Source organism: Prunus mume, linkage group LG2, assembly GCF_029339155.1.
Source record: "Prunus mume cultivar Tortuosa linkage group LG2, ASM2933915v1, whole genome shotgun sequence".
Taxonomy (NCBI): domain Eukaryota; kingdom Viridiplantae; phylum Streptophyta; class Magnoliopsida; order Rosales; family Rosaceae; genus Prunus; species Prunus mume.
Window position 1 is genome coordinate 27,945,778 of NC_142699.1, and position 27,155 is coordinate 27,972,932.

The 27,155-nt window shown below is 35.1% G+C and overlaps 4 protein-coding genes across 4 annotated transcripts; all 4 read left to right on the forward strand.

Moving 5' to 3' along the window:
- The first annotated feature begins 6,758 nt into the window (after window positions 1–6,758).
- Window positions 6,759–11,203, forward strand: LOC148919969 (quillaic acid 3-O-glycosyltransferase CSL1-like). Its single transcript, XM_089045595.1, has 8 exons — window positions 6,759–7,431; window positions 7,687–7,782; window positions 8,320–8,454; window positions 8,740–8,952; window positions 9,124–9,223; window positions 9,441–9,613; window positions 9,691–10,044; window positions 10,584–11,203. The coding sequence occupies exons 1-8, from the start codon at window positions 6,823–6,825 to the stop codon at window positions 11,127–11,129; spliced, it is 2,226 nt and encodes a 741-aa protein (XP_088901721.1). The 5' UTR covers window positions 6,759–6,822; the 3' UTR covers window positions 11,130–11,203.
- A 330-nt stretch (window positions 11,204–11,533) lies between these two features.
- LOC148919970 (quillaic acid 3-O-glycosyltransferase CSL1-like) lies at window positions 11,534–12,957 on the forward strand. Its single transcript, XM_089044500.1, has 4 exons — window positions 11,534–11,596; window positions 11,767–11,863; window positions 12,067–12,239; window positions 12,331–12,957. The coding sequence occupies exons 1-4, from the start codon at window positions 11,534–11,536 to the stop codon at window positions 12,901–12,903; spliced, it is 906 nt and encodes a 301-aa protein (XP_088900626.1). The 3' UTR covers window positions 12,904–12,957.
- Window positions 12,958–13,070: 113 nt separating this feature from the next.
- On the forward strand, window positions 13,071–13,902 carry LOC148919971 (quillaic acid 3-O-glycosyltransferase CSL1-like). Its single transcript, XM_089044501.1, has 2 exons — window positions 13,071–13,133; window positions 13,208–13,902. Exons 1-2 carry the CDS (start codon window positions 13,071–13,073, stop codon window positions 13,751–13,753), a joined length of 609 nt encoding a protein of 202 aa, XP_088900627.1. The 3' UTR covers window positions 13,754–13,902.
- Window positions 13,903–22,441: 8,539 nt separating this feature from the next.
- Window positions 22,442–26,887, forward strand: LOC107880518 (quillaic acid 3-O-glycosyltransferase CSL1-like). The gene is made up of 8 exons (XM_016792178.2): window positions 22,442–23,114; window positions 23,370–23,465; window positions 24,002–24,136; window positions 24,422–24,634; window positions 24,804–24,903; window positions 25,121–25,293; window positions 25,371–25,724; window positions 26,264–26,887. Exons 1-8 carry the CDS (start codon window positions 22,506–22,508, stop codon window positions 26,807–26,809), a joined length of 2,226 nt encoding a protein of 741 aa, XP_016647664.2. The 5' UTR covers window positions 22,442–22,505; the 3' UTR covers window positions 26,810–26,887.
- Window positions 26,888–27,155: the final 268 nt, after the last annotated feature.

The following is a 27,155-nucleotide window of genomic DNA, read 5'->3' on the forward strand; positions in this document are numbered from 1 at the left end:
ATTATTTGGGTGCATCCATAGCATCTCCTAAAAGTATCATGCTACCATACTTCAGTCATTCATTCTAATCCTTTAAGATAGATTTCTACCATGAAGTAGTGTTAGAGAGAGAGAAAGAGAGATAAGGAAGAAAAAGAAAAAAGATGAAGAGCGTGTGTGTTTGTCTTGCAATATTTCATACTTATCATAGTGAGTGGGTTATGTAATATGTTCTAAAAGTTCTTATTTTGTGATAAATGTGAAAATCAAGGGTTTATTCTATTTACAAACCTCTCTCTATTTTCAAGTCAAGCATGTCTAATTTGTGCAATATTTCACACAATATATATTGTTTGGAGTTTTTGTGAAGTATGTATAATTCATGGAACATGAGAACTTCAGTGATGGGGTATCCGAAAGAAAAATGTACCAGACGGGGACATAGGGTAGTAAGGCCGATAGGGTCACATACTAGGTACAATTTGTGAAGGATAACCAAGATATGAAGTAATGATGTAATATGATTTAGATTGTGTATCTTTTTATTATATTTTTCCAGAGTGTGTAAAATGACATTGCTTAACTGACATATTACATAATCTACTCACTGTGCAATGGTTTGCTCATCCCTCACCTACTTTGTTTTTCAAATCAATTAGTGGGCAAGACAAAGCCGAAACCAGAGAAGTTAGATTAGTTTAGAGTGATAAACTTTTATTTATATCCTGTACACTCGTAGGATTATTATTAAAAAAAATTATAAATATAATGGTAATGTATTTTAACCAATTTTTCAGTCTTTTTATTTATTTATTTCAATTCATGCACCTTTATTCTAGAATATTCTTTATTTCTAGAACAGGGCGTGATGATTCAGAACAAGGATTCGGGGCTTTGTGCTAGGATTTATGAGGCCAAATACCTTAAAGGTGCATCAATTTTGGACCCTTCCCAGCCTACAAAGCAGGTTTGTTCCTCTACTTGGAGGGGTATTTTGCATGGGGTGGAGTTATTTTCTAAAGGCATGTTGTGGAGGATTGGGAAATAAGATACAGTTAAGTTTTGGCAGGATAGGTGGCTGAATGAAAGACCTCTTTTTAAACAAGTTGGGGTATTGCAAGTTGGGGATGTGACTCGCAATGTCTCCAGTTTTTTTAAAGAGGATTGGTGGGATATTGACAAATTAAAGGCAGTTCTGGATACGGATTTGGTTTAGCAAATTATTTGCATCTCTATGAGAGTGACGGGTACAGTTCCTGATGCTTAAATTTGAGGGCGTGCTGCAAATGATATGTTCTCTGTAAAAATTGCTTATGCTCTCTTGTTTCATGGTAGTGAGTGGCATTCGTATGACTGTCAGTTCTTGTGGAAATTGAAGATTCCTCCTAAGCTTCAAATTTTCCTTTGGCTGGTTTTTCAAGGCAAAATTTTGTCTAATGAGCAGAGTACAAGGAGCATTTGATTGTTGATCCAGCCTGTAACTACTGTAATTGGCAAGTTTAGTCCATTTTGTATATTTTAAGGGACTATGAGAAGGCTACTAGTGTTTGGCAGGCTATGCTTTGTCCTGGTGCTCATTCCCATTTCTTCCCGATGGATTTCCATCCTTGGCTTTGATCTAATCTTTTGTCTAAAGCTATGTGGGCTGATGACTTGCCATGGACTTTAGTTTTTGTTTTTACTTGCTGGGTCTTATGGAAATGGAGAAATAATCATATTTTTAACATGGATGATGGGGTGAGTTATGAGCCTAAGAAGATTATTGTTGCTGTTGTAAGGGAGTGGTATAAGGCTAGCCATGTCGGTGATACAAAGTCTCCTAAAATTCAACTTTTGCTTGCTTGGGAACCTCCTGAGCTAGGGCAATTTAAGCTTAATGTGGATGGGTCTAGAAGGTGTGCTTCAAGCTTTATTTGTGTTAGAGGAGTGATTCGTAATTCCGTCGGGGACTGGGTCAGTGGTTTTGATGCGAACCATTGTAAAGGGCAAATTCTAGAGGCTGAAGTTTGGGGTTTGTTTTTTGATTTGCAACTTGCTATTGCTAAAGTCATTCGTAGGCTCACTATGGAAATGGATGCTGATATGATTGTGCTCCTAGTAGGCAGTCCACCATCCCAATAGATGCAACATCAATGAAATTTGAATCCCTGGTTTATCCTAACCAAATTCGCATAAACACTTTTCCAAGCTTCCTAACTATGTTGGTTTAATCCCTTCAAAAGGGTACGTAGGCAACCTAGGCTCAATCTAGATGCAACCGCTATTAAATACAAGTCAAACAGAATCTTTGGTTTCTTAACCAAATTCACCCCAAAACACAATTCAAAATCGAATCCTTGATTTTTTCAGCTAAATATACAATTCAAACATATTTTCCTAACAATAGTCATTTATTCATTTGCGATTCTTTGAACTACGAGTGGCTTGATTCATGAAAGGGATACGTAGGCACCCTAAGGTTCAACTTAGAAGTAGCCGCAAAACCAAACACACACGTTCTAATTCTTTATGATGGAATCAAAAGGTGTTTCCTTGAAGAAAGGAATTGTAATTAAGAGACACCACGTTTCGAATGGGTCGAACCTAAAATAATAAAACCCTACTCTTTTTTCTTCAACATTCCTACTCTTTTCCTCATCCCTTTCATTCTCCCTCTCATTTAAGACTTAGTTCATTCTTAGCCTTAAGGCAAAGGAATTATTCATTTTCATGCTTTGAAGTATATTATGAGTAATGTTTTCTTATAGACTATACATTTTATTTGATTACATATCCACAAACATACATTTTATAGACTTTGGGTTTGGACTTAATTTAGATTGATTGATATTAAATATTTAGCTCTCAAATTTACATATTAGCCGTTGAATGTGTGTTTTTTTAACCGTTGAGATTGAATGGATGAATCATGGCCATGACATGAAACTTAATCAACATTATTATTATTTTTTTATATTAAAAAAAAAGTTCTAGTAGGATTTTGAAGAAATTTTGTTTGAATACTAAAGTACCTGAGGTACCCTCTTAAACTAAAATTCCGGGTTTATTTTTTCATGGCAAACGTTTCAAACTAATTCCTTCATTCTGATCCCACATTCAATTGATGGTGTTGGATATTACTGACTAGGTCATCCTTTAAAGACTACAGCAACATTTTTGTCTTTCTTTTTCTCCTTTCTTTATGGTGCATGTATGCGTAGCCTGCTGACATGCATACCAAATGCCCAAGTTCTATCAAATTCCTCTCAAGTACAGGGATGAATCCAGGATTTCAAAACTCTGTGGGCTAAATTTATCTTACATACGCAGGAAATTTCAGCAGTGAGGGCCATATCGCACCAAGTTGGACTTTACAACACATCTTAGAGACAAAAGAGATACGCATAATAAAAAAGGAGAAACGATAAAAAAAAGAGAAAAGCACAAAAATATATATATAGGAAGAAGAAACTATGGAAAAAGCTCAAATCGTAGTAGATCCAAACCATAAAAAAAATAGAAAAACAAAGGAAAAAAAAACAACAAGGGAAAGGCGGAAAAACAAAAAGTAATGGGAAGAAGAGATAGAGAAATGAAGAAAATAAGAAAAAGAGAGAACATATGTATTGAATTTTTTTTTTTTTTAATGCATTGGCAAGAGAGAGAATACATGGATATTGACAACTAAAAAAAAGGCATGGCCTATAGCCCATACAGCGCAATAGCTGGATTCGTCCCTACTTAAGTAGACCGGACAATATTGCACACGATCCATTAACACGACACGAATTTGCACGAAATTATCAATATTTGGGTTGAGCTTAATGGGTTGGGTAGAAAATGGGTGAACCCAGTAGCTAACCATTGTGTCAGGTCAATTCGCAAATATTTGCATCCACCCATCAAGGAGGGTAATTTTGTAATTTTGCAAAAAAAAGAAATTTTAAATATCTCAATTCCTCAACATCAACAGACGCTTGCCTCTTTTTTTTATTCTCTGTTCTTTTCCATCTCTCCATCTCTCCCACTCTCTCTTTTTTAAATATTGTTTTTCCCTCTTTCTTCTTCCCTCTCAGTGCCTGTTTAGCATTGCTTATTTGGGGTGATAAATGATTTTTAAAAAAGTTTGGGAGATCCAGCTCATTTGGTAAACTATGAGAAAATCACTTATTGTTGAAAATTGCTGTGAGAGAAAGCTATAAAGGAAAGCAGCTAATGAGGTGCTTTCATTTTTTTGATTATGTAGGAATCAGTTTCGAAGAGATGCTAGGTTTAATGATTATGCAGGAATCATTTTCTGATTATGCTAAAATTAGTACCAACAACACTTTTAACAAAAAGTTTATCAAACGTCAAACTGATTTATCTCACAGCAAATCTGACATGATTATTTTCACAAAGACAAGAATGTCAAACTGGTCGATCGTCTCATCCGATCTCCCCCTCTCACTTTTATTCTTCTCTCCATCTCTTCATCTCTTAGTCTCCCTCTTTTTTCCTTTTCTTCTACCCCTTTCGTTCATTATTCATCTCTCCCTTTTTTTTCTTCTTCTTCTTCTCTCCATCTCTCTCTTTTTTCCTTTTCTTCTTCCTCTTTCCATCATTCTCCATCTCTCCTTTTTTTTTTCTTCTCTTCTTCTCTCCATCTCTCGTCTCTCCCTCTCTGTCTTTTTTTAAAATAATCTAATCAACCAACTATTTTGTTTCGCTTCTTGTTTTTTCTTTATGCAAGTCTAATCCCGAACTTGTAGACTTCTAGATGGTGTTTATGAAAGATAGAAATTGGAGGAAAAAGGACAGAGAGAGGGGGTTGTTGGCTAGCTGGGCGATAGTTTTTTTTTTTCCCGGTTTATTCTTAACAGGTCGTTTCGGGTCATTCACGAATTGTAAGGGGTCGTGTTTGGGTCTTATATTTTTCACCCACCAACTTAACGGGTCATGTTCGTATCAACCCAAGTTAACACGAACATAACCCGAAACCCGTCAACACGACCCGTTTTCAGGTCTCTCAAGCGTGGAGAGATAGATCTAGGCTTTATTTGATTAGTTATGTTTTATAAATTATTTGATGGACACGTTAGTGGTGGGAGACTAGAGACTTCAAACTTGGTCCAAAAAATGTGTTTGACTTGTTCGAACAAATGAGCTTTATTTGGTCCAACCCCTCCAAAGGAATATTTTTCTCCTGGCTGCATGAAATCTCTACACAAAGTGCCTAAAAATATATATTAGAGTTTTAGAAGAAAGTAAATATTTTTTTAATGTGAAAGGATATTTGAATTTGTGATATTTTTTTTTAAAGAAAAGTATAGTTTATTGGTGTAACTGCATATATATATATATATATTTAATACGAGCAATATTGAGAGAAAGGAGAATCGAATCTAAGATCACTATTGCATGGGGTAAATGTTCATAATCACTTGAGTTACAAATCCTTTACAATTGCATATGATTCTTAATATTATTTTTCGGGTTCTTCAAGGAAAATATTATTTTGAAAAATGTACTTTAAAAAAAATATATAAATGATAATCTAAATTACTTTAAATTTATTTATTTTATTAAAATTAAACTCGAACTTAAGAGATTTGACTCACTATCTTAACTGGCTGACATAACCCACTTGTACTTAAAGAATGTATTTTAAACTATCTAAAATGAGATTCGAATTTGTGTTATTTTATAAGAAAATAATTATAATGTTTGGGGCTTGGCCACCACGCACCACCTTGTTGACTGATATTTTTTATTCTTGCGCCTCAAGATTGATTGCCATTTAGCCCGCGTTTTTTCCAATGAAAAACGACAAGAATATATTGTTTTGCTGATTGTGCCAAAAGCTTCATTGACTTATCCGTACAGAAGTTTCAACAACATGAACGTAATTGACTTGGACAAATGTGTGGCCAATTTTAAGACGTGAACAAATAACAAGTGTGAGAATCACAAGTTAATGATATAATTAGAAATTAATTTTTTGAGGACCTTTCTTAAGAAAGTATTTTTGCTCACCACTTTAATCTAAGATGTATCATTACACATTCTCATCGTTTGACATGTACCCATAAGCATAACTATGATTTCATAAATACAAGCAAATAGTTAACTATATTTAGGCTCATTTCCTTCCATCATTTGACCAAAAAAAAAAACTATATTTAGGCTCATGGACACGTGTCAAGTGCTGAGAAGAGTGATGAGGTATACATTGGGTTAAAGTGGTGAGCAAAAATATTTCTCATTTACTATTGAGAGGGACGATAACATACTAAACTCATGCACACTACACTGATACTATGACTCGAACTAAGAACATTTCCTAAGGAGAGCATTTTGCTTCAAACCACTACATTAGTGGGTACTTTTCAATTAGAAACAAATTAGTTGTGGAGATTTCATATGACATAAGCCCGTCTTTTCTAAAGGTAAATTAAACATTTGAAGTTTCTGTTTGTTTCAATGAAACAGATATTCAATACAAGTTCTGTTTGAGAAATGTGGAGAAATATCACTAAATCAATAGCTAATTGGTAACTATAAATTAAATAATCAAACTCTCTCTCCCTCTAATATTATTGTAATATAAGTAGAGAAAGTAATTAGTCGTCCTCATTGAAATACATAGTCACAGAAGTCAGCCCGTGGCGGCCATGATATCTTGCTTATCAAGAAAACTAAAAACATTTTCAACGTTTTTTTGTTTTTTTATTTTCATAAAACTTAGTTTTACCTTAATTTATGAGTCAATACTCTGTCGTTTATGGTCCTTTAAAAGGAGGTGGAGGGTGTAGGTAGTTGATACTTGTGCGTGTTGAGAGAACGCACACACCAAGCACAAAACTTGCCACGATATAAGAAGATATGGAGACTTCTTCTAAGCTCCCCCTTCATCTCTGCCATGTCCACAAGCTTTCAATCTTCATCAACCGGACACATATATTCTTCCACTCTATAGCTTTAGTCTTCTTGCTTTACTACAGAGCTTCTTTCTTCTTCTTCCAAGACACTACCAAAACCAAAGCAACCACCTTAGCATGGCTTCTTGTGTTTGTCTCGGAAATCCTCCTATCCTTCGAGTGGCTCCTCAGTCAGTCTTTTCGATGGCGTCCCGTTTCGCGAACCGCATTCCCGGAGAGGCTGCCTGGCGATGATAAGCTCCCAGCTGTTGATGTGTTCATCTGCACTGCGGATCCGGAGAAGGAACCGACTGTGGGGGTGATGAACACTGTGTTATCTGCCATGGCAATGGACTATCCGCCAGATAAACTTCATGTGTATCTGTCCGATGATGGTGGTGCTGCTGTGACTTTGAAGGGTATGAGAGAGGCTTGGAGGTTTGCAAAGTGGTGGCTTCCATTTTGTAGGAGGTATGGGATCAAGTGCAGGGCTCCGGAGGCTTATTTCTCTGCAGAAGAGGAGGATGCTGATTTTGGCGGCAGCGAGTTCATTCAAGACAGAGAAGATATTAAGGTGAATGAGAGTTGAAATTTTTGTATACTAACCAACACAACATTTTATTACTTACAAAGCTGGCCATACAAGCTATATAATTAATTTGTGCATTAAATGAAAAAGAAAACTATAACATACAAGCTATAGAGAGACGATATTCAAAATGAACCGTGGATAGGACACACGAAAACAGTACTCAAATGTGACAATATATTATATATTATTTAATGGTGTTTCTAGCTACCAGAGTTGATGGGAGAGATTTGGGTGCAGGAGAAATATGAGGTGTTCAAGAAAAGAGTAAGAGAAAAAGCAACGGTTGGGGACACAAGGAGCAGACTGGGTCGAGATCACCCTGCACTGATTGAGGTATATATATATATATATATATATATATATATATATATTAACATTTGGTATTGTTTGTTGACTTTAGTTTTATATCATCGATGTAAAAGAAATCTTTTACTTTTACACCTTCTAAATAAATATCAATGAGTTTTTAGGCTTGGTGATGACACTTGATTCCCCATAGTAGGTTTTTTTATTTTTGTTTTTGTTTTTTTTGGAGCAGGTTAATATTCAAATTAATTTGTAAGTAGAGTTATATTTAAGACCCTAGTCCCTAGATATAATTTTTGAGAATATAGTTCCCAAAATTTTATAATTTAGTCATAATATATTGATAATATGTTGAGAGTAAGCCTTTGGTTTGTGAGCTCATCATCACAACAAGCCAAGTTTCCAAGTTCTTCTTTGGTTTGACAACCGACTAGTGTGCATTTTCCTATTTTTTCCTTTGCTAATGGATAGAAAGCATTCCATACCCACACAAAAAAAAAACAAAAAAACAAAAAAAAACAAACATAAATTCATGATCATAACCCATGTCATGAAATTTGGCAGGTTATACAAGAAACAACCAGTGATGAAGCAATTCAAGAAAATGAAACCAAAAATATGCCTCTCCTTGTTTATGTTTCTCGTGAGAAAAGACCTTCTCATCCCCATCATTTTAAGGCTGGAGCGCTCAATGTTCTTGTATGTATCTCTTTCTTTCGATCTTTCACTAATCTTCGTCTATTTACGCATTTACAGTAATATTCTCTCAACAAATATATATATTATGCTACGTATTATCAAAGCTATCAATTTAGCAACACATATTCAAACTAATAATTCATTTTATCATCGACCCAAAATGACAGTCTGACATAACTTATACATGCCAGATTATTTGACAACTGAACAATTTTTTTACGTATCCATATATTTAATTATTTATTTACGTGTAAATTAATATATTGTGTACTTACTGTTTTTCAGCTACGGGTCTCTGGTGTGATAAGCAATTCTCCTTACATATTAGGGCTAGATTGTGACATGCATTGCCATGATCCAAGTTCGGCTCGGCAAGCAATGTGTTTCCATCTTGACCCAAAGATATCACCCTCCCTAGCATTTGTTCAATTCCCTCAAAAATTTCACAACATAAGTAATAATGATATCTATGACAGTCAGCTGAGGTCGGCAATTTGGGTATGGATTCAAGGACAAAACTTCACTTCAGTTATACATGAATTAATATATTTAATTACAAATTAGCCCCTAAATATAATTAAAGATAATCATATATATATATATATATATATTATGTGTAATAATATATCTGACAATTTTATGACTTGTTGGTCTTGACTACTTTCAAAGCTGCTATGGAACGGTTATGATGGGGTTGGAGGGCCATGTGTGTCTGGTACGGGCTATTACATCAAGAGGTTGTCCTTATGTTCAAACTCCATACATGAAGGTGTGTTTTTGTATATATTGTTTTACTTGGATCCACTTGGTAATTGCAGCTGCTCTTAACTACTTGAGCTACAACCCCTTATTCTTTAATAGTATATATTCTTTGACATTATATAAGCATGTATTTGTATTAATCCATGTACATATTTCTTTCTTCTATGTTATAATTAATCACAAGTTTCTATAGCTAATTACTAGTTTCACTATTGAATTTCCAGATGGGGATCCCATGAAACTTAGACAATCTTTTGGTCCATCCAATGAGTTCATAAAATCCCTCCACCAAAACAACAAGCCTGATATACTCATCCACAGAAAGAATGCATTGCTAAATGAAGCCCAACTTCTAGCCTCTTGTGCCTTCGAAAATGGCACCGAATGGGGGGAAGAGGCAAGTACAAATACCCATTGAATCATTCAACTTAATAATAATAATAATAATTGTGGTCTTTCTTTCATTTATGGCAGGTTGGTTTCATGTATGGGTCTGTGGTGGAAGATTACTTCACAGGGTTTCGTTTGCATTGCAAAGGTTGGATTTCAGTGTATTGTAATTCACCAAGGCCACAGTTCTTGGGCAGTGGCACCACCAATTTGAATGACTTTTTAGTCCAGGGGACCAGATGGGCCTCTGGGTTGGTTGATGTTGCTATCTCCAAGTTTTGTCCTCTTATATTCGGCCCTTCGAAAACGTACACCTTCGTTCAAAGCATGTGTTATGCAGAACTTGCTCTTTTCCCCATTTTGTATTTCTTGCCATTGTGGTGCTTTGCTACCATACCTCAGCTCTGCCTACTCAATGGCATTCCTTTGTACCCAGAGGTAATTAAAGTTTTATATATATCTTCCTACCAAATATCTTTTGCGCAAATGATTCAAGATAAATAGTACTTATCTTTAAGGAAATCCTTGTATATAATAAAAAATATCTATCTTTTATCACGATATCTAACAACAAAAACTGTGAATCTGAACTATTAACACCAATTAAAAGAATCAATAATTATGGGTGTTTAGTTGTTATTAACCCCTAATTGGGCACATATATGTGTTCCTATACTAACTAAATGACACAAACAATTATAAGTAGGGACATTTATCTATGCTCATTTAGAGGGCAATAACTACTAAACATCCGTGAATATTGAGGTCATTTTTACTAGTGCTACTAAGTTTATTCTTGATTGAGTGTGTGGATCACATACACAGTCTGACAATCTCACAATATAAGTATTTATCTTATAGTCATCCATTCTATTCTACCGCCCTCATAAAAAAATAATTCTCGTCATAAAATCTTCAATTTGATTTATTGTCATGCAATATCCTAATATATATTGGTCTTGTCCTTGGATTTGCAGGTCTCAAATTCATACTTTATCGTATTTTCGTTCGTATTCCTATCATCGATTTCAAAACATTTATACGAAGTTCTCTCAACGGGATTTACATTTCGACATTGGGTAAATGAGCAAAGGATATGGATGATGAAGTCAGTTACATCTCACTTATATGGCAGTGTGGATGCCTTCATGAAGAAAATTGGTATGAGAGAAGCCAGTTTCTTCCCAACCAACAAAGTTGACAATGTTGACCAACTCAAGCGTTACAATATGGGGGTGTTTGATTTCCAAACATCAATATTATTTCTTGCTCCAATGGCTGCTCTGGTGATCTTGAACATGGCTTCCTTTGTAGTTGGGATTTCTAGAGTCATCTTTTCGGGGGAGTTGGACAAATTTTTCATACAAGTTTTCATACCCTTTTATGTCATTTTGATGAACTACCCTATCGTTGAAGGGATTCTGATAAGGAAAGACAAGGGTCGCATTCCACCATCAGTCACATTACTCTCTGCCATAGTTTCCTTGATTTTCTATTTTTTGGGTTCTATTATTTTCATGTAGCAAGGCCAATAGGGACATGGCGGTGTCCATGATAGTTCCATTTTTCTGAGTTAATAATATGGTTTGTATGCTTTTATTGTTCAAATTATTATTTTTTTTAATACAAGCAATAATCTAAATTACAAAAAGGAATGAGATTTCTCGCACACACTACTAAGATGTCAAGATAGTTCAAACCTAAAACTATTGCTCTGCAAGTCAATGTTATTTTCTTTTCTTTTTGGAGTACAAGCGATAGTATAAACTACAGGAGAGGGAGGGTTTCTCACACACACAACTATGATGTCATAGAGGTTCGAACTTGCTACCACTAGTCTGCAAGTCAATGCCCTTTTTATTTTATTCACTAAAGAATTCTACTGCTTTTGCGTTCAATTAAACTTTCTATAGAGTGGAGCCATAATATGGAAGAAATTTCACCAATAATTGTGTTTGACAATGACAGTCAGCTGAGGTCGATATTTTCGGTATGGATGCAAGGACAAAACTTCACTTTAGTTATACGTGAAGTAATATATTTAATTACAAATTAGCCTCTAAATAATTAAAGAAAATCACATATATATATATATATATATATTATGTGCAATAATATGTCTGACGATTTTATGACTGGTCTTGACTACTTTCAAAGCAGCAATGGCAAGGTTTTGATGGGGTTGGAGGGCCATGTGTGTCTGGTACTGGCTATTACATCAAGAGGTTGTCCTTATGTTCAAACTCCATACATGAAGGTGTGTTTTACTTGGATCGACTTGGTAATTGCAGCTGCTCTTAACCACTTGAGTTACGAACCCCTTATCCATTAATAGTATATATTCCTAGGCACTATATAAGCATGTATTTGTATTAATCCGTGTACATATTTCTTTCTTGTATGTTATAATTAATCACAAGTTTCTATAGCTAATTACTTGTTTCACTATTGAATTTCCAGACGGTAATCCCATGAAACTTAGACAATCTTTTGGTCCATCCATTGAGTTCATCAAATCCCTCCACCAAAACAACAAGCCTGCTATGCTCATCCACAGAAAGAATGCATTGCTAAATGAAGCCCAACTCCTTGCCTCTTGTGCCTTCGAAAATGGCACCAAATGGGGGGAAGAGGCAAGTACAGATACTATTAAAACCATACCCATTGAATCATTCAACTTAATACTATTAATAATAATTGTGGTCTTTCTTTCAATTATGGCAGGTTGGTTTCATGTATGGGTCTGTGGTGGAAGATTACTTCACAGGGTTTCGTTTGCATTGCAAAGGTTGGATTTCAGTGTATTGTAATCCACCAAGGCCACAGTTCTTGGGCAGTGGCACCACCAATTTGGATGACTTTTTAGTCCAAGGGACTAGATGGACCTCTGGGTTGGTTGATGTTGCTATCTCCAAGTTTTGTCCTCTTATATATGGCCCTTCGAAAACGTACACTTTCGTTCAAAGCATGTGTTATGCAGAACTTGCTCTTTTCCCCATTTTGTATTTCTTGCCATTGTGGTGTTTTGCTACCATACCTCAGCTCTGCCCACTCAATGGCCTTCCTTTGTACCCAGAGGTAATTAAAGTTTTTTCTATTTATATTTCTTTCTATCAAATTTCTTTTGCGCAAATGATTCAAGATAAAGAGTACTTATCTTTAAGGAAATCCTTGCATATAATAAAAAAAATCTATTTTTTTGTCACGCTATTTGACAACAAAGACTGTGAATTTGAACTATTGACACCAATGAAAAGCTTCAATAGTTATGGATGTTTAGTTGTTATTGGCTCCTAATTGGGAACATATACGGGTTCCTATACTATCTTAATGACACAAACAATTATAAGTAGGGACATGTATCAATGCTCATTTAGAGGGCAATAACTACTAAACATCCGTAAATATTGAGGTCATTTTTACTAGTGTGAGTAGGTTTATTCTTGATTGAGTGTGTGAAGCACATGCACAGTCTAACAATCTCACAATATAAATATTTCTACCGCCCTCATAAAAAAATAATTCTCGTCATAAAATCTTCAATTTGATTTAGTGTCATGCAATATCCGAATATATATTGGTCTTGTTCTTGGATTTGCAGGTCTCAAATTCATACTTCATCGTATTTTTGTTCGTATTCCTATCATCGATTTCAAAATATTTATACGAGATTTTCTCAATGGGATTTACATTTCAACATTGGATAAATGAGCAAAGGATATGGATGATGAAGTCAGTTACATCTCACTTATATGGTAGTGTGGATGCCTTCATGAAGAAAACTGGTATGAGAGAAGCCAGTTTCTTCCCAACCAACAAAGTTGACGATGTTGACCAACTCAAGCGTTACAATATGGGGGTGTTTGATTTCCAAACATCAATATTATTTCTTGCTCCAATGGCTGCTCTGGTGATCTTGAACATGGCTTCCTTTGCTGTTGGGATTTCTAGAGTCATCTTTTTGGGGGAGTTGGACAAATTTTTCATACAAGTTTTCATACCCTTTTATGTCATTTTGATGAACTACTCTATCGTTGAAGGGATGCTGATAAGGAAAGACAGCGGTCGCATTCCACCATCAGTCACATTACTCTCTGCCATAGTTTCCTTGATTTTCTATTTTTTGGGTTCTGTTATTTTCATGTAGCAAGGCCAAAAGAGCCATGGCCGGTGTCCATGATATTTCGATTTTTCTGAGTTAATAATATGGTATGTATGCTTTTATTGTTCTTTTTTTTTTTTTTTAAATATAAGTGATTGTTTAAACTATAAGGGGAAAGGGGGTTTCTTGCCACACACTACTAAGGTGTCAAGATGGTTCAAAACTAAAACCATTGCTCTGCAAGACTGCAAGAATGCAAGTCAAGTTCCTTTTCTTTTCTTTTTGGAGTACAAGTGATAGTCTAAACTACAGGAGAAAGAGGGTTTCTCACACACACTATTATGATGTCATAAAGATTCGAACATGCTACCACTAGTCTGCAAGTTAATGCCCTTCTCTTTTATCACTAAAGAATTCTACTACTTTTGCTTTCAAATTAGGCGTTTTATAAAGTGGAGCCATAATATGGAAGAAATTTCACCAATAATTGTGTTTGATAATGACCACAGCTAAGCCCAACAAGTTTGGGGGAACCTAGCCTAGCCTAAACTCAACATAATTTAAGCTCAATATGTTTCGGCTGGACAGCAACATTACATTAACAATACAGGATGCCTCTCCATTACCACGGAAAGGCTATAATGAGGGCTTAAAGTGAGGAGGTTATTTGAGGAGGTCAAATCTCACCATCAACAAATGTAAAGAAATCATGGGACTTAAATATTTTAAATGTTTCGACGGTCGGATCGGTCTCCTCAAATAACCTCCTCACTTTAACTCCTCATTGTAGAAGCTCCCCCATTACCATGCCCATGACACTTCTGGACCTCTCTCATGTTGAGTGCCCTTTCAAAATCACTCATATGGCAGGAGGAGAAAAAGCTTCAACCATTGAGTTCAAGTTGAGACTCACTACCTCTTAGTCTAATAATTTTTTTGGTTTTTCTCACATCATCTTGCATTTGGTTCAAAAAGGTAGTTGGAAAACTGATAAATCGTCTCAATCTAGGCATATGGTCTCCCATCTCTTTTTTGCAAACGACCGTATTCTTTGTGCTGAAGCCTCTATTAAACAAGCTCGAATTATGAAGGGTTGTTTGGAGCCTTTTTGTCAAGCTTCAAGGAAAATTGTGAACTATGATAAATCTGCTGTTTTTTGTTCCCCCAATACTACGAAGGAGGTGGCTAAGGAGATTAGTTGTATTTGTGGCTCTCCTCAAACTATTGACTTGGGCAAATACTTAGGCATGCCTCTTTTACATACAATCTCATGCTACTATTAGAAGTTGCTGGATAGGGTGCACAGTCGATTAGCTTCCTAGAAAAGCAAACTTCTCTCTTATGCAGGTCGAGCAATTTTAATCCAAGCTGTGACTTCCTCTATGCAAACTACAACCTGTAAGTGTTTATGATGAGTTAGATCGGTTGAATATAAATTTTTTCTGGGGAGGTAGTCAAAAGCAAACCAAAGTTCATCTCTGTCAGTAGAATTTTGTTTGTCGTCCTAACTGTAAAGAAGGGTTGGGTTTTAAGAAGTCTTTTGCTATGAATCAAGCCTTACTAGCTAAAATTGGTTGGAGGATTCTGTGAGAACCTATAATATATATGTATATATATATATATAAAATATTATTCATATTACATATTAATTATTAGTATGAAATTTTCTTATTTAAATATTTATTGTGAAGATTTATATGTTATTAAATCTTAAGCCTAGTATGAGATTATCCATTTAGTTGAAAGATGACACCATTCTTGTTATCCACGTGTAGAGACTTAGAATTGGTTTTAATCAAATAATCATTGTCATGCCACTTTGCATACTAGTAATAACAAGTGATGTGATATCATTGGCCAGAGGTGATGACTCACATTATTCCTTTATCTTTCTATCTTATCTTTTGGATATCATTGGCCAAAGAGGGATGAGTCATATTATTCCCTTACTTTTTTATCTTATCTTTTATTGGTTTAAAATATTGTATATATAAATATTATTTGGGTGCATCCATAGCATCTCCTAAAAGTATCATTCTACCATACTTCAATCATTCATTCTAATCCTTTAAGATAGATTTCTACCATGAAGTAGTGTTAGAGAGAGAGAGAGAGAGAGATAAGGAAGAAAAAGAAAAAAGATGAAGAGCGTGTGTGTTTGTCTTGCAATATTTCATACTTATCATGGTGAGTGGGTTATGTAATATGTTCTAAAAGTTCTTATTTTGTGATAAATGTGAAAATCATGGGTTTATTCTATTTACAAACCTCTCTCTATTTTCAAGTCAAGCATGTCTAATTTGTGCCATATTTCACACAATATATATTGTTTGGAGTTTTTGTGAAGTATGTATAATTCATGGAACATGAGAACTTCAGTGACGGGGTATCCGAAAGAAAAATATACCAGACGGGGACATAAGGTAGTAAGGCCGATAGGGGTCACATACTAGGTACAATTTGTGAAGGATAACCAAGATATGAAGTAATGATGTAATATGATTTAGATTGTGTATCTTTTTATTATATTTTTCCAGAGTGTGTAAAATGACATTGCTTAACTGACATATTACATAATCTACTCACTGTGCAATGGTTTGCTCATCCCTCACCTACTTTGTTTTTCAGATCAATTAGTGGGCAAGACAAAGCCGAAACCAGAGAAGTTAGATTAGTTTAGAGTGATAAACTTTTATTTATATCTTGTACACTCGTAGGATTATTATTAAAAAAAATTATAAATATAATGGTAATGTATTTTAACCAAATTTTCAGTCTTTTTATTTATTTATTTCAATTCATGCACCTTTATTCTAGAATATTCTTTATTTCTAGAACAGGGCGTGACTGATTCAGAACAAGGATTCGGGGCTTTGTGCTAGGATTTATGAGGCCAAATACCTTAAAGGTACATCAATTTTGGACCCTTCCCTGCCTACAAAGCAGGTTTGTTCCTCTACTTGGAGGGGTATTTTGCATGGGGTGGAGTTATTTTCTAAAGACATGTTGTGGAGGATTGGGAAATAAGATACAGTTAAGTTTTGGCAGGATAGGTGGCTGAATGAAAGACCTCTTTTTAAACAAGTTGGGGTTTTGCAAGTTGGGGATGTGACTCGCAATGTCTCCAGTTTTTTTAAGGAGGATTGGTGGGATATTGACAAAGTAAAGGCAGTTCTGGATACGGATTTGGTTTAGCAAATTATTTGCATCCCTATGGGAGTGACGGGTACAGTTCCTGATGCTTAAATTTGGGGGCATGCTGCAAATGATATGTTCTCTGTAAAAATTGCTTATGCTCTCTTGTTTCATGGTAGTGAGTGGCATTCGTATGACTGTCAGTTCTTGTGGAAATTGAAGATTCCTCCTAAGCTTCAAATTTTCCTTTGGCTGGTTTTTCAAGGCAAAATTTTGTCTAATGAGCAGAGTACTAGGAGCATTTGATTGTTGATCCAGCCTGTAACTACTGTAATTGGCAAGTTTAGTCCATTTTGTATATTTTAGGGACTATGAGAAGGCTACTAGTGTTTGGCAGGCTATGCTTTGTCCTGGTGCTCATTCCCATTTCTTCCCGATGGATTTCCATCCTTGGCTTTGATCTAATCTTTTGTCTAAAGCTATGTGGGCTGATGACTTGCCATGGACTTTAGTTTTTGTTTTTACTTGCTGGGTCTTATGGAAATGGAGAAATAATCATATTTTTAACATGGATGATGGGGTGAGTTATGAGCCTAAGAAGATTATTGTTGCTGTTGTAAGGGAGTGGTATAAGGCTAGCCATGTCGGTGATACAAAGTCTCCTAAAATTCAACTTTTGCTTGCTTGGGAACCTCCTGAGCTAGGGCAATTTAATCTTAATGTGGATGGGTCTAGAAGGTGTGCTTCAAGCTTTATTTGTGTTAGATGAGTGATTCGTAATTCCTTCGGGGACTGGGTCAGTGGTTTTGATGCGAACCATTGTAAAGGGCAAATTCTAGAGGCTGAAGTTTGGGGTTTGTTTTTTGATTTGCAACTTGCTATTGCTAAAGTCATTCGTAGGCTCACTATGGAAATGGATGCTGATATGATTGTGCTCCTAGTAGGCAGTCCACCATCCCAATAGATGCAACATCAATGAAATTTGAATCCCTGGTTTATCCTAACCAAATTCGCATAAACACTTTTCCAAACTTCCAAACTATGTTGGTTTAATCCCTTCAAAAGGGTACGTAGGCAACCTAGGCTCAATCTAGATGCAACCGCTATTAAATACAAGTCAAACAGAATCTTTGGTTTCTTAACCAAATTCACCCCAAAACACAATTCAAAATCGAATCCTTGATTTTTTCAGCTAAATATACAATTCAAACAAATTTTCCTAACAATAGTCATTTATTCATTTGCAATTCTTTGAACTACGAGTGGCTTGATTCATGAAAGGGATACGTAGGCACCCTAAGGTTCAACTTAGAAGTAGCCGCAAAACCAAACACACACGTTCTAATTCTTTATGATGTGTTTCCTTGAAGAAAAGAATTGTAATTAAGAGACACCACGTTTCGAATGGGTCGAACCTAAAATAATAAAACCCTACTCTTTTTTCTTCAACATTCCTACTCTTTTCCTCATCCCTTTCATTCTCCCTCTCATTTAAGACTTAGTTCATTCTTAGCCTTGAGGGCAAAGGAATTATTCATTTTCATGGTTTTAAGTATATTATGAGTAATGTTTTCTTATAGACTATACATTTTATTTGATAACATATCCACAAACATACATTTTATAGACTTTGGGTTTGGACTTAATTTAGATTGATTGATATTAAATATTTAGCTCTCAAATTTACATATTAGCCGTTGAATGTGTGTGTTTTTAACCGTTGAGATTGAATGGATGAATCATGGCCATGACATGAAACTTAATCAACATTATTATTTTTTTATATTAAAAAAAAAGTTCTAGTAGGATTTTGAAGAAATTTTGTTTGAATACTAAAGTACCTGAGGTACCCTCTTAAACTAAAATTCCGGGTTTATTTTTTCATGGCAAACGTTTCAAACTAATTCCTTCATTCTGATCCCACATTCAATTGATGGTGTTGGATATTACTGACTAGGTCATCCTTTAAAGACTACAGCAACATTTTTGTCTTTCTTTTTCTCCTTTCTTTATGGTGCATGTATGCGTAGCCTGCTGACATGCATACCAAATGCCCAAGTTCTATCAAATTCCTCTCAAGTACAGGGATGAATCTAGGATTTCAAAACTCCGTGGGCTAAATTTATCTTACATACGCAGGAAATTTCAGCAGTGAGGGCCATATCGCACCAAGTTGGACTTTACAACACATGTTAGAGACAAAAGAGATACGCATAATAAAAAAGGAGAAACGAAGGGGAAAAAAAAAAGAGAAAAGCAAAAAATATATATATAGGAAGAAGAAACTATGGAAAAAGCTCAATTCGTAGTAGATCCAAACCATAAAAAAAATAGAAAAACAAAGGAAAAAAAAACAACAAGGGAAAGGCGGAAAAACAAAAAGTAATAGGAAGAAGAGATAGAGAAATGAAGAAAATAAGAAAAAGAGAGAACATATGTATTGAATTTTTTTTTTTTTAAATGCATGGGCAAGAGAGAGAATACATGGATATTGACAACTAAAAAAAGGCATGGGCTATAGCCCATACAAATAGCTGGATTCGTCCCTACTTAAGTAGACCGGACAATATTGCACACGAGCCGTTAACACGACACGAATTTGCACGAAATTATCAATATTTGGGTTGAGCTTAATGGGTTGGGTTGAAAATAGGTGAACCCAGTAGCCAACCATTGTGTCAGGTCAATTCGCAAATATTTGCATCCACCCATCAAGGAGGGTAATTTTGTAATTTTGCAAATTTTTTTTTTTTTTTAATATCTCAATTCCTCAACATCAACAGACGCTTGCCTCTTTTTTTTTATTCTTTGTTCTTTTCCATCTCTCCATCTCTCCCACTCTCTCTTTTTTAAATATTGTTTTTCCCTCTTTCTTCTTCCCTCTCAGTGCCTGTTTAGCATTGCTTATTTGGGGTGATAAATGATTTTTAAAAAAGTTTGGGAGATCCAGCTCATTTGGTAAACTATGAGAAAATCACTTATTGTTGAAAATTGCTGTGAGAGAAAGCTATAAAGGAAAGCAGCTAATGAGGTGCTTTCATTTTTTTGATTATGTAGGAATCAGTTTCGAAGAGGTGCTAGGTTTAATGATTATGCAGGAATCATTTTCTGATTATGCTAAAATTAGTACCAACAACACTTTTAACAAAAAGTTTATCAAACGTCAAACTAATTTATCTCACAGGAATCTGCGATTATTTTCACAAAGACAGTAATGCCAAACTGGTCGACTGTCTCATCCGATCTCCCCTTCTCACTTTTATTCTTCTCTCCATCTCTTCATCTCTTAGTCTCTCTCTTTTTTCCTTTTCTTCTACCCCTTTCGTTCATTATTCATCTCTCCCTTTTTTTTCTTCTTCTTCTTCTCTCCATCTCTCTCTTTTTTCCTTTTCTTCTTCCTCTTTCCATCATTCTCCATCTCTCCTTTTTTTTTTCTTCTCTTCTTCCCTCCATCTCTCGTCTCTCCCTCTCTGTCTTTTTTTAAAATAATCTAATCAACCAACTATTTTGTTTCGCTTCTTGTTTTTTCTTTATGCAAGTCTAATCCCGAACTTGTAGACTTCTAGATGGTGTTTATGAAAGATAGAAATTGGAGGAAAAAGGACAGAGAGAGGGGGTTGTTGGCTAGGCGATAGTTTTTTTTTCCGGTTTATTCTTAACAGTCGTTTGGTCATTCACGAATTGTAAGGGTCGTGTTTGGGTCTTATATTTTTCACCCACCAACTTAACGGGTCATGTTCAGTATCAACCCAAGTTAACACGAACATAACCCGAAACCCGTCAACACGACCCGTTTTCAGGTCTCTCAAGCGTGGAGAGATAGATCTAGGCTTTATTTGATTAGTTATGTTTTATAAATTATTTGATGGACACGTTAGTGGTGGGAGACTAGAGACTTCAAACTTGGTCCAAAAAATGTGTTTGACTTGTTCGAACAAATGAGCTTTATTTGGTCCAACCCCTCCAAAGGAATATTTTTCTCCTGGCTGCATGAAATCTCTACACAAAGTGCCTAAAAATATATATTAGAGTTTTAGAAGAAAGTAAATATTTTTTTAATGTGAAAGGATATTTGAATTTGTGATATTTTTTTTTAAAGAAAAGTATAGTTTATTGGTGTAACTGCATATATATATATATATATTTAATACGAGCAATATTGAGAGAAAGGAGAATCGAATCTAAGATCACTATTGCATGGGGTAAATGTTCATAATCACTTGAGTTACAAATCCTTTACAATTGCATATGATTCTTAATATTATTTTTCGGGTTCTTCAAGGAAAATATTATTTTGAAAAATGTACTTTAAAAAAAATATATAAATGATAATCTAAATTACTTTAAATTTATTTATTTTATTAAAATTAAACTCGAACTTAAGAGATTTGACTCACTATCTTAACTGGCTGACATAACCCACTTGTACTTAAAGAATGTATTTTAAACTATCTAAAATGAGATTCGAATTTGTGTTATTTTATAAGAAAATAATTATAATGTTTGGGGCTTGGCCACCACGCACCACCTTGTTGACTGATATTTTTTATTCTTGCGCCTCAAGATTGATTGCCATTTAGCCCGCGTTTTTTCCAATGAAAAACGACAAGAATATATTGTTTTGCTGATTGTGCCAAAAGCTTCATTGACTTATCCGTACAGAAGTTTCAACAACATGAACGTAATTGACTTGGACAAATGTGTGGCCAATTTTAAGACGTGAACAAATAACAAGTGTGAGAATCACAAGTTAATGATATAATTAGAAATTAATTTTTTGAGGACCTTTCTTAAGAAAGTATTTTTGCTCACCACTTTAATCTAAGATGTATCATTACACATTCTCATCGTTTGACATGTACCCATAAGCATAACTATGATTTCATAAATACAAGCAAATAGTTAACTATATTTAGGCTCATTTCCTTCCATCATTTGACCAAAAAAAAAAACTATATTTAGGCTCATGGACACGTGTCAAGTGCTGAGAAGAGTGATGAGGTATACATTGGGTTAAAGTGGTGAGCAAAAATATTTCTCATTTACTATTGAGAGGGACGATAACATACTAAACTCATGCACACTACACTGATACTATGACTCGAACTAAGAACATTTCCTAAGGAGAGCATTTTGCTTCAAACCACTACATTAGTGGGTACTTTTCAATTAGAAACAAATTAGTTGTGGAGATTTCATATGACATAAGCCCGTCTTTTCTAAAGGTAAATTAAACATTTGAAGTTTCTGTTTGTTTCAATGAAACAGATATTCAATACAAGTTCTGTTTGAGAAATGTGGAGAAATATCACTAAATCAATAGCTAATTGGTAACTATAAATTAAATAATCAAACTCTCTCTCCCTCTAATATTATTGTAATATAAGTAGAGAAAGTAATTAGTCGTCCTCATTGAAATACATAGTCACAGAAGTCAGCCCGTGGCGGCCATGATATCTTGCTTATCAAGAAAACTAAAAACATTTTCAACGTTTTTTTGGTTTTTTTATTTTCATAAAACTTAGTTTTACCTTAATTTATGAGTCAATACTCTGTCGTTTATGGTCCTTTAAAAGGAGGTGGAGGGTGTAGGTAGTTGATACTTGTGCGTGTTGAGAGAACGCACACACCAAGCACAAAACTTGCCACGATATAAGAAGATATGGAGACTTCTTCTAAGCTCCCCCTTCATCTCTGCCATGTCCACAAGCTTTCAATCTTCATCAACCGGACACATATATTCTTCCACTCTATAGCTTTAGTCTTCTTGCTTTACTACAGAGCTTCTTTCTTCTTCTTCCAAGACACTACCAAAACCAAAGCAACCACCTTAGCATGGCTTCTTGTGTTTGTCTCGGAAATCCTCCTATCCTTCGAGTGGCTCCTCAGTCAGTCTTTTCGATGGCGTCCCGTTTCGCGAACCGCATTCCCGGAGAGGCTGCCTGGCGATGATAAGCTCCCAGCTGTTGATGTGTTCATCTGCACTGCGGATCCGGAGAAGGAACCGACTGTGGGGGTGATGAACACTGTGTTATCTGCCATGGCAATGGACTATCCGCCAGATAAACTTCATGTGTATCTGTCCGATGATGGTGGTGCTGCTGTGACTTTGAAGGGTATGAGAGAGGCTTGGAGGTTTGCAAAGTGGTGGCTTCCATTTTGTAGGAGGTATGGGATCAAGTGCAGGGCTCCGGAGGCTTATTTCTCTGCAGAAGAGGAGGATGCTGATTTTGGCGGCAGCGAGTTCATTCAAGACAGAGAAGATATTAAGGTGAATGAGAGTTGAAATTTTTGTATACTAACCAACACAACATTTTATTACTTACAAAGCTGGCCATACAAGCTATATAATTAATTTGTGCATTAAATGAAAAAGAAAACTATAACATACAAGCTATAGAGAGACGATATTCAAAATGAACCGTGGATAGGACACACGAAAACAGTACTCAAATGTGACAATATATTATATATTATTTAATGGTGTTTCTAGCTACCAGAGTTGATGGGAGAGATTTGGGTGCAGGAGAAATATGAGGTGTTCAAGAAAAGAGTAAGAGAAAAAGCAACGGTTGGGGACACAAGGAGCAGACTGGGTCGAGATCACCCTGCACTGATTGAGGTATATATATATATATATATATATATATATATATATTAACATTTGGTATTGTTTGTTGACTTTAGTTTTATATCATCGATGTAAAAGAAATCTTTTACTTTTACACCTTCTAAATAAATATCAATGAGTTTTTAGGCTTGGTGATGACACTTGATTCCCCATAGTAGGTTTTTTTATTTTTGTTTTTGTTTTTTTTGGAGCAGGTTAATATTCAAATTAATTTGTAAGTAGAGTTATATTTAAGACCCTAGTCCCTAGATATAATTTTTGAGAATATAGTTCCCAAAATTTTATAATTTAGTCATAATATATTGATAATATGTTGAGAGTAAGCCTTTGGTTTGTGAGCTCATCATCACAACAAGCCAAGTTTCCAAGTTCTTCTTTGGTTTGACAACCGACTAGTGTGCATTTTCCTATTTTTTCCTTTGCTAATGGATAGAAAGCATTCCATACCCACACAAAAAAAAAAAAAAAAAAAAAAAAAAAAACAAACATAAATTCATGATCATAACCCATGTCATGAAATTTGGCAGGTTATACAAGAAACAACCAGTGATGAAGCAATTCAAGAAAATGAAACCAAAAATATGCCTCTCCTTGTTTATGTTTCTCGTGAGAAAAGACCTTCTCATCCCCATCATTTTAAGGCTGGAGCGCTCAATGTTCTTGTATGTATCTCTTTCTTTCGATCTTTCACTAATCTTCGTCTATTTACGCATTTACAGTAATATTCTCTCAACAAATATATATATTATGCTACGTATTATCAAAGCTATCAATTTAGCAACACATATTCAAACTAATAATTCATTTTATCATCGACCCAAAATGACAGTCTGACATAACTTATACATGCCAGATTATTTGACAACTGAACAATTTTTTTACGTATCCATATATTTAATTATTTATTTACGTGTAAATTAATATATTGTGTACTTACTGTTTTTCAGCTACGGGTCTCTGGTGTGATAAGCAATTCTCCTTACATATTAGGGCTAGATTGTGACATGCATTGCCATGATCCAAGTTCGGCTCGGCAAGCAATGTGTTTCCATCTTGACCCAAAGATATCACCCTCCCTAGCATTTGTTCAATTCCCTCAAAAATTTCACAACATAAGTAATAATGATATCTATGACAGTCAGCTGAGGTCGGCAATTTGGGTATGGATTCAAGGACAAAACTTCACTTCAGTTATACATGAATTAATATATTTAATTACAAATTAGCCCCTAAATATAATTAAAGATAATCATATATATATATATATATATTATGTGTAATAATATATCTGACAATTTTATGACTTGTTGGTCTTGACTACTTTCAAAGCTGCTATGGAACGGTTATGATGGGGTTGGAGGGCCATGTGTGTCTGGTACGGGCTATTACATCAAGAGGTTGTCCTTATGTTCAAACTCCATACATGAAGGTGTGTTTTTGTATATATTGTTTTACTTGGATCCACTTGGTAATTGCAGCTGCTCTTAACTACTTGAGCTACAACCCCTTATTCTTTAATAGTATATATTCTTTGACATTATATAAGCATGTATTTGTATTAATCCATGTACATATTTCTTTCTTCTATGTTATAATTAATCACAAGTTTCTATAGCTAATTACTAGTTTCACTATTGAATTTCCAGATGGGGATCCCATGAAACTTAGACAATCTTTTGGTCCATCCAATGAGTTCATAAAATCCCTCCACCAAAACAACAAGCCTGATATACTCATCCACAGAAAGAATGCATTGCTAAATGAAGCCCAACTTCTAGCCTCTTGTGCCTTCGAAAATGGCACCGAATGGGGGGAAGAGGCAAGTACAAATACCCATTGAATCATTCAACTTAATAATAATAATAATAATTGTGGTCTTTCTTTCATTTATGGCAGGTTGGTTTCATGTATGGGTCTGTGGTGGAAGATTACTTCACAGGGTTTCGTTTGCATTGCAAAGGTTGGATTTCAGTGTATTGTAATTCACCAAGGCCACAGTTCTTGGGCAGTGGCACCACCAATTTGAATGACTTTTTAGTCCAGGGGACCAGATGGGCCTCTGGGTTGGTTGATGTTGCTATCTCCAAGTTTTGTCCTCTTATATTCGGCCCTTCGAAAACGTACACCTTCGTTCAAAGCATGTGTTATGCAGAACTTGCTCTTTTCCCCATTTTGTATTTCTTGCCATTGTGGTGCTTTGCTACCATACCTCAGCTCTGCCTACTCAATGGCATTCCTTTGTACCCAGAGGTAATTAAAGTTTTATATATATCTTCCTACCAAATATCTTTTGCGCAAATGATTCAAGATAAATAGTACTTATCTTTAAGGAAATCCTTGTATATAATAAAAAATATCTATCTTTTATCACGATATCTAACAACAAAAACTGTGAATCTGAACTATTAACACCAATTAAAAGAATCAATAATTATGGGTGTTTAGTTGTTATTAACCCCTAATTGGGCACATATATGTGTTCCTATACTAACTAAATGACACAAACAATTATAAGTAGGGACATTTATCTATGCTCATTTAGAGGGCAATAACTACTAAACATCCGTGAATATTGAGGTCATTTTTACTAGTGCTACTAAGTTTATTCTTGATTGAGTGTGTGGATCACATACACAGTCTGACAATCTCACAATATAAGTATTTATCTTATAGTCATCCATTCTATTCTACCGCCCTCATAAAAAAATAATTCTCGTCATAAAATCTTCAATTTGATTTATTGTCATGCAATATCCTAATATATATTGGTCTTGTCCTTGGATTTGCAGGTCTCAAATTCATACTTTATCGTATTTTCGTTCGTATTCCTATCATCGATTTCAAAACATTTATACGAAGTTCTCTCAACGGGATTTACATTTCGACATTGGGTAAATGAGCAAAGGATATGGATGATGAAGTCAGTTACATCTCACTTATATGGCAGTGTGGATGCCTTCATGAAGAAAATTGGTATGAGAGAAGCCAGTTTCTTCCCAACCAACAAAGTTGACAATGTTGACCAACTCAAGCGTTACAATATGGGGGTGTTTGATTTCCAAACATCAATATTATTTCTTGCTCCAATGGCTGCTCTGGTGATCTTGAACATGGCTTCCTTTGTAGTTGGGATTTCTAGAGTCATCTTTTCGGGGGAGTTGGACAAATTTTTCATACAAGTTTTCATACCCTTTTACGTCATTTTGATGAACTACCCTATCGTTGAAGGGATGCTGATAAGGAAAGACAAGGGTCGCATTCCACCATCAGTCACATTACTCTCTGCCATAGTTTCCTTGATTTTCTATTTTTTGGGTTCTATTATTTTTATGTAGCAAGGCCAATAGGGACATGGCTGGTGTCCATGATAGTTCCATTTTTCTGAGTTAATAATATGGTTTGTATGCTTTTATTGTTCAAATTATTATTTTTTTTAATACAAGCAATAATCTAAATTACAAAAGGAATGGAATTTCTCGCATACACTACTAAGATGTCAAGATAGTTCAAACCTAAAACTATTGCTCTGCAAGTCAATGTTATTTTCTTTTCTTTTTGGAGTACAAGCGATAGTATAAACTACAGGAGAGGGAGGGTTTCTCACACATACAACTATGATGTCATAGAGGTTCGAACTTGCTACCACTAGTCTGCAAGTCAATGCCCTTTTTTTTTATTCAC

Bases quoted from the DNA above. Each gene is read 5' to 3' on its own strand.
- LOC148919969 (XM_089045595.1), top strand. From the start codon at position 6,823: ATGGAGACTTCTTCTAAGCTCCCCCTTCATCTCTGCCATGTCCACAAG. The intron at 9,614-9,690 runs GCAAGTACAAAT...CATTTATGGCAG, and splicing joins GCACCGAATGGGGGGAAGAG to GTTGGTTTCATGTATGGGTC. The intron at 10,045-10,583 runs GTAATTAAAGTT...TTGGATTTGCAG, and splicing joins GCATTCCTTTGTACCCAGAG to GTCTCAAATTCATACTTTAT.
- LOC148919970 (XM_089044500.1), top strand. From the start codon at position 11,534: ATGGAAGAAATTTCACCAATAATTGTGTTTGACAATGACAGTCAGCTG. The intron at 11,597-11,766 runs GTATGGATGCAA...CTTTCAAAGCAG, and splicing joins AGCTGAGGTCGATATTTTCG to CAATGGCAAGGTTTTGATGG. The intron at 12,240-12,330 runs GCAAGTACAGAT...CAATTATGGCAG, and splicing joins GCACCAAATGGGGGGAAGAG to GTTGGTTTCATGTATGGGTC.
- LOC148919971 (XM_089044501.1), top strand. From the start codon at position 13,071: ATGCACAGTCTAACAATCTCACAATATAAATATTTCTACCGCCCTCAT. The intron at 13,134-13,207 runs GTCATAAAATCT...TTGGATTTGCAG, and splicing joins CTCATAAAAAAATAATTCTC to GTCTCAAATTCATACTTCAT.
- LOC107880518 (XM_016792178.2), top strand. From the start codon at position 22,506: ATGGAGACTTCTTCTAAGCTCCCCCTTCATCTCTGCCATGTCCACAAG. The intron at 23,466-24,001 runs GTATATATATAT...GAAATTTGGCAG, and splicing joins ATCACCCTGCACTGATTGAG to GTTATACAAGAAACAACCAG. The intron at 25,725-26,263 runs GTAATTAAAGTT...TTGGATTTGCAG, and splicing joins GCATTCCTTTGTACCCAGAG to GTCTCAAATTCATACTTTAT.